Raw genomic sequence first — 10,468 nt, 5'->3', positions numbered from 1 at the left:
TGATTAAGTTTGGAGCAAAACTATGCAGAGCTGCGGCTCTCCAGGAATTGAGTTTGAGATCTATGCTCAATCGTGCCCAAACTTTTTTGTATAATGGGCCAAAAACCAAATACCATTGAGAGCCGTCGGCTGAAGGAAAATATACTGAACTATATTACATTAAAGTTGCCACGGGTAATTTCCTAATTTATTTCATAATAATAAAAAATAGAAAACATTACTTTTAACCGTATTAACTAATGCAGTTTAACATTTTAAATGAGAATTAACTGCATTAAAAACTAACTATCACATTATAACAGTGTAGTTCAATGCTGAATACACTAGTCAAGCAGAATTTACTGGATTTGCTCACTAAAGTCTCTGCATTGTCAGGTACATTTAAAAAAAAAATCTGCTTAATTTACACAATTTAATTGAAACACTTAATTTCACAAAAAAAAACAGTTTCATTAAATTTAAATTGAACAATTTCGAAACATCCCCATCATTCCTCTTCTCTTCTCAGATGGGATGGTGGGCCAAATCAAATGTTACCATGGGCCAACTTTGGCCCACGGGCCCTAGTTTGGGCATCTCTGATCTAGAGGATGCAACCTTATTATCAAGGACAACAATGATCAATTTTGCCTGTTGTCTTAAAACAAACAAACATTTTCAGTATGAATATTATACAGGCTATTATGTAATTTCTTTTGCTTTTATGCATTTTTAGTTCTTTCACAATAAACATATACACAGATAAACCAAGATTTATTCAAGACAAGTATTAAAAACATTGCAGAGATAAGCCTTTTCAGATGTCTACATGTAAAAAAAGACAACACACTACGGTTTTGTTTCATAAAATTCCTTTATGAAGTAAAAGTCACCTGAAATACATGTCTGAGTATTATTCTATTATATGCATACACTCTACTTATACGTCTGTGCTCATAATATATATATATATATATATATATATATATATATATATATATATATATATATATATATATATATATATATATATATATATATATATATATATATATATATTTATCGATATACTTTGTATTGAATGTGAACTTTACAAAAAAATATATATATATTATACATTTTAAAACATTTAATGTATATATCATATTTACACAATTTACAAAGTCCAAGGGATGAGAATATACCATGTATATTGTCATCTGCATTATAGTTGAAATGACTGTTTAATCTCTGACTCTGCAGAAACCCAGGCCAGACTGGGTTTAAGGAGACATTTGACATTCTGCTTTAGTCGTTTCTGCTCTGGAAGTGGCTTGGAGACCCCCCTGGCCTGTTTGTGACTCTTCACAAAAGGCATTTTGCACGTGTTCCCTATGCAGATGCAGTCCAAATGTTTTTGCCTGCTTTATTATTAGCTTTGTCTTTGCCACCAATTTCAAGTACTGACATGAAGAGTGGCTCAAAGACCCTTTTATATGGTTATTTTACTCATAAAGGCCACTGGCTGACCAATATGCACCGAAGTGTCTCTTCAAATGTGTCATCAAGTGCTTTACACTGCCAAAGGCATCAGTTTGCTTTGCTAAAAGGGTTCTAATGTCTGTACCCTTTTATATTTCAAACAGCGATGACCCACTTTCACTGGGTTTTCACAGTTTGCAACCTCAGGCATCAATGCGGAAAGACAGCAGCTTTTCTGAGTGCATGTTGTTAAGAGTGCGCAGGTCAGGAAGTTTGAGCAGCAGCTTGGTGAATCGAGAAGCGTCAGTAGGGGCGCTCTTGCTGACGAGGGTTCGGAGAGCCCGGATTAGACTCTCCTGAAGCATCTCGACTGAATTTACATTTTCAATGCCAGAACGATCTGTACAACAGAAAAAGAAAGAGGTTAAATTAATTTTGAGGATTACATTAAGATGCTGACTATACAGAGACAAGCAGGTAAGGGATACTTTATTTGATCTTCAAATTGAATTCTCCTTTGAAAGTTTTCCAAAAAATACTTGGATCTAACCACTCAGTTCTGTATTTTTGAACCTTTAAAGATTTGGTTAACTTGACTTTCCTTGAAAATTGACTTTCTAATGAAATTGTTCTTCAATTGTATGCCAGTTTGTTGGAAAGACACAAGGGTGGGAAACAACAGAAATCTCTAATATGCAACATACCTGCAGACACCAGAACGACCGCAGTAAAGAGACCCAGTTCTTCTGCTGAGAGCTCTAATGCATTGAGTTTTTCGCTGAAGTCAAACATGGTTCCCAGCAGATCGCCCATGCCCATGCTTTTCAGGGCTTCCAGGCTATAGGTGGCGCCTGAGATGAATGTGACGGTCTTCTCTTTTACGTTGAACAGAGAGGAGAAGCGTACCATGAGGACCTGCAGAACCGATTCAACAAAAAAAAGTCTTAATTGGCATTGTGGCCTTAATGAAAGTCTTGTGTTTTCAGTAAAATGTCACTTGCTTACCTCAAATGTTCCAGCCTTTAGCAAAGTGACTTGGTCATTCTGGGATAGCGTGCTAAACCCTGGGATGTGTTTGGCAAACTCAACCACTTCTCGTACCGCTGGAGTGAAGCTAAGAGAGAAGTCTTCCCAAATTTCCTGGGGTGTTTTATTTGGGTCTGAGTAAGGGTGCATGTTCATGGGACAAGCCTGAAAAAATTGAAAGAGAATTGGTTTCAATCAAACATTTGCCTCAAAGACGAGAACAAGAAAGAACCTATCATTAGAATACCAGAATTCTTACCAGAAGAATCTCCTTGCGTTTTTTCCACGGACAGTTCTGACCCTGGGATGCGCTGTTCATCTCTTGTCCATGGTGAATGCTATAAAAGTTACTGTTTGGAGGTCGCTGGCTGTTGTTGTTGTGCTGCTGATGTTTTTCAGGTGTGTGGGATGCTTGAAAATGGAGGCTGTTGTCTTGTTGCACCTCAAAGTTGTTGCAGTGATGAGCAACGTTGTTGTCATGGTGGTAGATTGTGTTATGGCCGTTGAGATGATATCCAGCCATGCAGCGGTTGTTGCTTCGGTTGTCTAATTCGCCATTGTGAGGCAGGAGTGGTGAACCTAGTTTATCATGAGCATAGATGAAGGTCTCACGGTGTGCTCTGGTTATCGCGGCAATGGTTTTGTCTACCCCTGGACTAGTGCATGGTGGTGGAGTAGAGGTAAGAGGTGGAGGACTTTGAGCCAGTTGGACTGTTGGGGAGGTTGGAGCCGGTGAGGATGGGGATTGTGCTATGGGCACTGCTGGGGGCTGGGGCTGTGGCCCCACTGTAAGGCCTGGACACGGAGATGAGGAAGAAGAGGAGGTGTTGGATGATGATGAAGAAGAAGAAGAGCAGGGGGTGTTGGAGGTAATGCTCGCCAGCTGGAATTCATTCTGCAGCTGGTTGTTCACCATGTTGTTCATGGCGTTCTGCATCTCCGCAAGCATCCGCTGCTTCTCACGCTTTGGGATGCGGCCAAAACGAACAGCTGTGGGTTAAAAAAAAGATGAATATGTCACACACTCGTAGGACATTGGTCAAAGTTTTGATTTGAACAAATATTCTGATATTGATAATGTAGTAGTTTGTTAATTTTACATTTAATTTAGCCATCTTTTACTTGAAGGGACAATATGCGGTATTCATAAACTCTTGTCAACAGCAACACCAGTAGACTTTGTGAGCTGCAGACCGCAACTTCTTGCTTAAGTATCGCAAAACAGAATAAATATGATTCCCCCCCCCCCCCCCCCAGTGCACTATTGGCAATGCTGTTTTTTCAATCTTTGCTTGAAATACAAGGTGTTACAAATATAAAAAATAAAGCAATGTTTAGATCGTAGGTCTCAAACTCCATTCCTGGAGGGCCGCAGCTCTGCAGTTTTGCTCCAACTTTTATCAAACACAGCTGATCCAACTAATCAAGGTGTTCAAGACTACTGAAGACTATTAAGCATGTTAATTTGGAGGTGGTTGGAGCTAAACTATGCAGAGCTGCTGCCCTCCAGGAATTGAGTTTGAGACCATTGGTTTAGATGAATAGGCTTTTTGCTGCATGATTTCCTCTCGATAACAAAAAACACAACAAAAATGACGGTGGTGTGGAGTGGATTCTGTAGACACATACCATCTCGGGACATGCCCACTGACAGACACTTTTTGAAACGGCACTGCTGACACCGATTCCGGTTGATCCGCATAATGGTACAAGTTTCATTCTTGAGGCACTTTTTGTACTGGATGTTCTGCTGGATGCTGCGTCGAAAGAAACCCTATGGACCACAAAGATCATGTAAATATTTTTTAATGAGATTCACTTTTTTAATGGTGTATATACATGCTAATCAATTCTTCATTCTTACCTTGCAGCCCTCACAGGCATGGACACCGTAGTGAAATCCAGAAGCCACATCGCCACACACCTTGCACAGCAACACCATTCCGTTCAGCTCTGGATAGAAAGTCAGACGTTATAATCGTGCTTCTGGACATTGTACTCAATGTTAATCAGGTAAACTCTGCTTCTTATCACTTACTAGTAAGGGTGGCAACTGATTTGTTGGGTGAATTGCGTGCGCTTCCACCATCATCACGGCCTCTCGGCGATCCACCAGAGCATGATGAGTTTCCGTCCTCTCCTGATCCTGAACTCGAGCTGCTGCTGCTGCTACTGGTGTACATCCGTGAGGAATCATGAGATCCATTAGGGGATGGTGGGAATGATGATCCGAAGCAGGGTTGTGTAAGGGACTGCATACTGCTGTTAGAATTCTCACTGTACATAGACACAGGGCTGGTACGGTTGGGAGAGCCTCCACATGATCCAATGTATGATATCACCCCACCTGGTGGTGAAAGAAAAGGTATATTTACAATATTGTTCTTCTAGTAAGACTCAACATGAGGGAGTTTAAAATGTTCTCAGATGTTTTTATTCCTCCCTCTTGTGGGTACATCCTCCTTAAAATCTTCCCACAAGTACTTCCCTCCACTATGCACTAAAACAGATGGTGCTATGGAAACAAGCAAGCTTGGGAAACTAGAGAACCAGTCCTGCTGGAAAATAGAGACACTTTCTAGGAAGTGTTAAGAGACATTAAAAAAAAAAAAGTTACAAAAACCACTCCTTTTTTTTCTGAGTGTGTGCCTTAGTGGGGTTTAACTTTTTGGTTCACAGTTTCACTGTCACTGGTAAGCCATGTGAGCAAGCCGCATGTGCCTCATGTTATTTCCGTGTATAAGATACACGACTTTGCACAGCACATGCTTAGACATGTGACATTTACAACTCTGTTTGTTTTCATCTGAATTTGATCTTGCTCTTTGGTGTATACAATCACCCCAAATCAGATAAGACTATTCAACTTTACTCTTGAGGAAGTGCAGAGTGTGCTAGAGTTTACAATTTGGCATTGACCATAGCATGTATATCACTCCCTAGTGCCTGATACTTCTGCCTTTACTAACTTTTGGTCTTGTAAAGTTAAACACTTTCCTCTTGTTCTACATACTTATATTCCTATATATAGTGCATTAAAAGGGAGCAAAAATTCATTCAAGGTTTACTGAATTTTTAATTATATAAATACATATAAAAATTGATTCCTTAAAATCGCTCAAATTACTAAATAATTTAATAACAATAAAAGTATGGTTAATTAATTCCATCACCATGTGAACAGCACCAGTAAGCATGTTTAAAATGCATTTCTTTCCTATTTCTTTAATTAATCTTTCTTTATTTGGAAAAAAATATTATTGGGGGGCAATTTTATTGTTTTGCAGGTGCAATATTTACACGCTCTTTAAATGTCAATGGCAAACTGCTTTAGATGTTACATAATAACTGTATACTTGCACAAAAGGTCAGAAAGTCACTGTGTCAGGTGGAGCCACAGCAGAAAAACGTGTTATAGGTTTATCTCTCCTGTTCTGCCTCAAATGCTCCTGAACAGCATCTGTCGTGCGTTAAGTGTATCAGTGTTTGTCCACTAGACTGGCTGTTTTAAACAGTTCATTGAGAATGTTTTTGTTATTTTTACATGGCAACAGTGACTTCGGATCTTGTGCTCAAAAACATTGTCAGAGGAAATACTTGTGTAAGCAGGACAGGGGCGCGTGTGAGCTGTAGGAGCACGCCTCCTCTCCACGTGTGCCACACAAAGGACGGCCTTTCAACGAGACTCACTCCATTAGACACGCCTCTCAAAACACACCCACCTTTTTAAAAAGCTACACCATTCATTTCACCTACAGGCAGTGAGCAAACCTTTACAATCTGTATTGGTATACTCCGTCAGACTTTATTATATGTGGATATCACTGGGCGTTACAGTGAATTTACAACAGGTAAAGAATGTGCTTAAAATAAGGCAAGAACAGGAGTTCTATTGATTTGTTCTACCTTGTCAGATTTCCTACCTCCCATTCAAAAAGTAGGTAGCACATTTTGATGAAACAATAGGCTACCCATCAGATTTTGCTACCAGTTTAAATTTTAATGTGGAGTAGTGTGATATGAAGCTCTAATATCGCCCTAACCTACCTAAACTCTAACCCCAGAACCATTCAGATACAATGTTGGTAGCATAATCTGATGGGTATGATAAAATGTCAGGACACCTGAACACATTATAGTAGGGCTTTTAGGTTGTCACCCATTAATAATAATAATAATAATAATATATATCTTAATGTGAATAGATGACCCACCTCTTTTTCCATCTCTATCTCTGTGTGTGAATGCGTGTGTGTAGACAGAGTGAGATACACGTGTGTGTGCGTGTGTGTGTGTGTAAATATAACTATTACTGAAATAATTCATAGCTGCGAGTTATTGTGACTGTATAGACACTAAACATACATGGTGTTGCTATGGGCAACAGTCGATATTCAATATTTTACTTTTGAATGAAAGACTAACCAATCACAATCAAGCATTCCATAGAGCTGAGTAATAAGCCTGTTAAGAATTTGTCGTCATGTTTATCAAACGATTTCGAATGCGACAATTCTAACTTAGATTCGAAAACATTCCATTCATAAAGACATAAGACTCTATATGCTAATTATTCGATTTTAAAATTTAAATCTTGCATCAAGTGAAATTAAAACAAACAACTGTTTACTCTTAAAAATAAAGCTACCAACAAAACACAACGATGACAAAGGATAAAATGTGGTTTCCTAAATAACACTTTGTTACTATTATTATTATTAATAATAATAAAATGTTTTTTTTTCATTATAAAGAACGTTTTGTGCATTGAAAACCGATACTTACTTATTTTAATTTAACAACATAAAAATAATCTTAACGGCAAGACGGGATATTTTGTGACGTTTTGTTCATGTCACAGGGAAAGGGGGGAAACTGTTACGTTAAACTGGATCAATTTCATGTCCCACTTTCGAAGTGAACACGGGTTAACGTGATGTCCAGCCCCGAGTCTCACTATTCGGTCCAATCGCAGCGCGCACATGGCTCAGACTGCAGCGTCACACACGGGTTCGCGCTGGGAGGACAGACTCATCGCAAGGCGGAATTATGTAATGAGCGCCTGCGTTTACCAATGGCTGTAGGCGGAGAGCGGAGAATGAAAACAAAAAGCACATGGCTAGACTCGGCGGTACATGTGAATCGAGTGAGAACCTTCGACGCTCGACTGCATCACAGGGATGTCCGTACACCTGACTTTTCAGTTATGACCTAGTTCCCCGAAATTCATGAGAACACTGTGTCTTAACCCGTGATGTCTGCCTTCGTTCCTTATTTACATTTTATGCATACCGCAACCATTTCCTAAGCCAAATACGATGTATATTTGCAAATTATGCATACTTGAACAGACATTTTCTTTTCACTCATGTAAAGGCACTTGTGTAATGGCATAAGAAGCACGTAGGCTTTCAATGAAATATTTTTTGTACGTTATTAAAAACACTCATTAGTGTTCAGAATAATTCTTGTTAAATGTTGGCGGACTCATAACAGATAGCTTAGTCTAGCAAGAAAACACACCGCACCACGCAATTAAACATTTACTTTGTTTGTCAAACAGTTGTAGTGCGTAATTCAGCAAATTTCTGCATGCAATCTAACACATTTTGGCAAACCAGAATGATCAAGACAGTTTCTAAAAGCGTCTTACCTGTGTTGTTCGTGTCTGCTGCGGTCGTCATGTTGAGCCCCAGTAAAGTCATGCAGGGTTTTGACAGAATCTCCAATGTAACACTCAAAGCTGATTCTCTATAGATGTACTACAAATCTGTCTCTTACGATAAAGCCATAGCTGCTAGGCAATTGGTTTCCTAAAGTCGCATCAAATACGTGCGCATCTGCTCTTATAAGATGGTAAGATCTGCGCAAAGACGCCAGTGAAATATAGTTCATTCAGTGAAAGCCAATCATACACCAGTGCGCTTGTCCTGTCACTCGCCCAATCTGTATCGCTCTGAACTGTTCTGTCAAATCGGCCCGGTTTTGCTTTGCTGCGTCGTTCTGAGCATGGATGGAGGAGATGAGCGCAGGCGCACCACACTTCACTGCTGCTGCACGAGGCTCGAAATGTGTCCATGTGACCCGACTCGTGGCCCAGTGACACACTTTCTCCAGAACACTTCTCATTGCGAGTTTTAAAAACCCCCGCGCACGTGGCCGCCTGACTATTGGGAAATGTAGTCGAAGTCTAAGAGTTTGAAATCGAGAGGAATTGTATGAATCACAGCATTAGGTTTATGAGCGAGAAAAAATAGTTGTTTGGACAAAGGGGAAGTTTTCAGTGCGCTCTGAGCGCAGGGAATGTCCGACGCAGTAAATGCGAAACAACTTACAGCTTTAATCAGATGTAATATTCGATTTCAAACAAAAAAGGATGTAGGTTTAGGTGTCTGATTATTTGTGTGTTATTTTGGTGAATGTAAGACTTCTTTAAGACATGTTTAAGACTAGGAAAAATTGCTCTTTAGGTGGAAATTTAAGATTTAAATTGGCAATACCTCAAAGTTTAAAAATAATACTATTGTACATTACGTTTTCATTAATCCAATATTAAAAAATTTAAATAAATAAAATAAAAATTAAATAGTTTAATAACTTTCCAACACTAAAATACTGCAATAACGTTTCCATACCTGCTGATCACACTATAAAAAGTAAATTAAATTAATCTTCATATCACTTTGACAGATATTTGCTCTTATTTTGGGCAAAACTCACTTAATCTTGTTTAGTTTCTCAGTCTTGATATTAAATGCATGGATAATACTTGGTAATAAAATTTCAGGTGTATTTTCACCAAAGCAACGTGTATTGCACGTGCAGCAAAAAATAAATAAATAAATAAAAATAAAAAGTTACGGGCCAGAGTGAATTAGCGCGCAGTAAATTTGAGACACACTTTTTCATCAAACTGAATATAGAAAGTGCAACAAAAAAGTCAGCTAAAGCTAAATATCAAAGGATGTGGTGATATTTACCTAATAAACAGTTCTATATTAAGAGCAAAACGTGTTAAATGTTTAAATAAATAATAATGGATATCTGCTTTCCGGTGCAAATATCTAAACATTCTTTAATAAAGATAGATTTACTTGAGATGCAAAATGAAGAAATTAAGTATTGTTTTCAAATGCACAAATATTTGTCCATTCAGTGTCGTTTGTTATTTGGTTTTGGCTGATTTTATCCTCCAAACATTTGTTGAAAGCCGTCTAAACTGACTTTTTGAATAATCAAAACTTGGTAACTACAAAAAGTCAGATAAATATCAAAAGAGGTATATGTGGTGGTGTTCATCTTAAATAGTTCTTAATTAGGAGGCAAAACGTGTTAAATAAATAATAATGGATATTTCTTCAGTATTTTTGCTTTCCTGTGAAAATATCTAAACATTCTTCAATAAAGATACATTTACTTGACATGCAAAACGAAGAAATTATAAGTATTGATATAAGTATTGTACAAATATTTGTCCATTCAGTGTCGTTTGTTTTTTGATTTTGGCTGATTTTTATCCTCCAGACATTTAATGGATGCCGTCTAAACTGACTTTTTGAACAAACAAAACTTTCTGAGGACATTTGCTTCTGAAATAAATGTAAACTTAGTTGATTAATCTATTTGGAACATTCATTAAATTCGCTTTAATTTGTCTTATAAAGGTCTTTGTAAAAGTCAAGTCAGTGTATTCACACACTGAAATGTCGGAAAATGCACCCAGTATTACCATGCTATATGCATGTATTTATATAATTGTAAAAACACGAACTTTTAAATGTTTCGAATATTAGTTATCCACATCAAATAATGCGTGTATTGATGTTTTATTGGTACGCTGGGGAATAAAGTGGCACACATAACATGAACTGGAGCCCCTTTAGGGATATTTATACAAGACAATTATGGCTTTAAACCACTGAGGTTTAGATGGGGCAGTTACAAATAGCCTAAATTTAAAATACCCTTTATATAGTGCACTTACAATGCACAAATTCATTTC

The 10,468-nt window shown here is 37.9% G+C and overlaps 1 protein-coding gene across 1 annotated transcript; it reads right to left on the bottom strand.

Moving 5' to 3' along the window:
• Positions 1 to 1,047: 1,047 nt before the first annotated feature.
• Positions 1,048 to 8,494, bottom strand: nr1d1 (nuclear receptor subfamily 1, group d, member 1). The gene is made up of 8 exons (XM_056453379.1): positions 8,120 to 8,494; positions 4,505 to 4,813; positions 4,331 to 4,419; positions 4,096 to 4,240; positions 2,726 to 3,456; positions 2,446 to 2,631; positions 2,145 to 2,355; positions 1,048 to 1,840 (listed from the first exon to the last, which is right to left on the bottom strand). Exons 1-8 carry the CDS (start codon positions 8,169 to 8,171, stop codon positions 1,644 to 1,646), a joined length of 1,920 nt encoding a protein of 639 aa, XP_056309354.1. The 5' UTR covers positions 8,172 to 8,494; the 3' UTR covers positions 1,048 to 1,643.
• Positions 8,495 to 10,468: the final 1,974 nt, after the last annotated feature.

The sequence above is a fragment of the Danio aesculapii genome, chromosome 3 (genome assembly GCF_903798145.1).
Source record: "Danio aesculapii chromosome 3, fDanAes4.1, whole genome shotgun sequence".
NCBI lineage: Eukaryota > Metazoa > Chordata > Actinopteri > Cypriniformes > Danionidae > Danio > Danio aesculapii.
Note: the sequence above shows the minus strand (reverse complement) of the source record. Positions and strands in the feature narration are given on the sequence as shown.

What these genes read in the sequence shown, in the direction of transcription:
- nr1d1 (XM_056453379.1), bottom strand. Translation starts at nt 8,171, where the DNA reads ATGACTTTACTGGGGCTCAACATGACGACCGCAGCAGACACGAACAAC. An exon ending in ATCAGTTGCCACCCTTACTA is followed by an intron (nt 4,420 to 4,504) that starts GTAAGTGATAAG and finishes CTTTCTATCCAG; the next exon opens with AGCTGAACGGAATGGTGTTG. An exon ending in GGTCGTTCTGGTGTCTGCAG is followed by an intron (nt 1,841 to 2,144) that starts GTATGTTGCATA and finishes TCTGTTGTACAG; the next exon opens with ATCGTTCTGGCATTGAAAAT.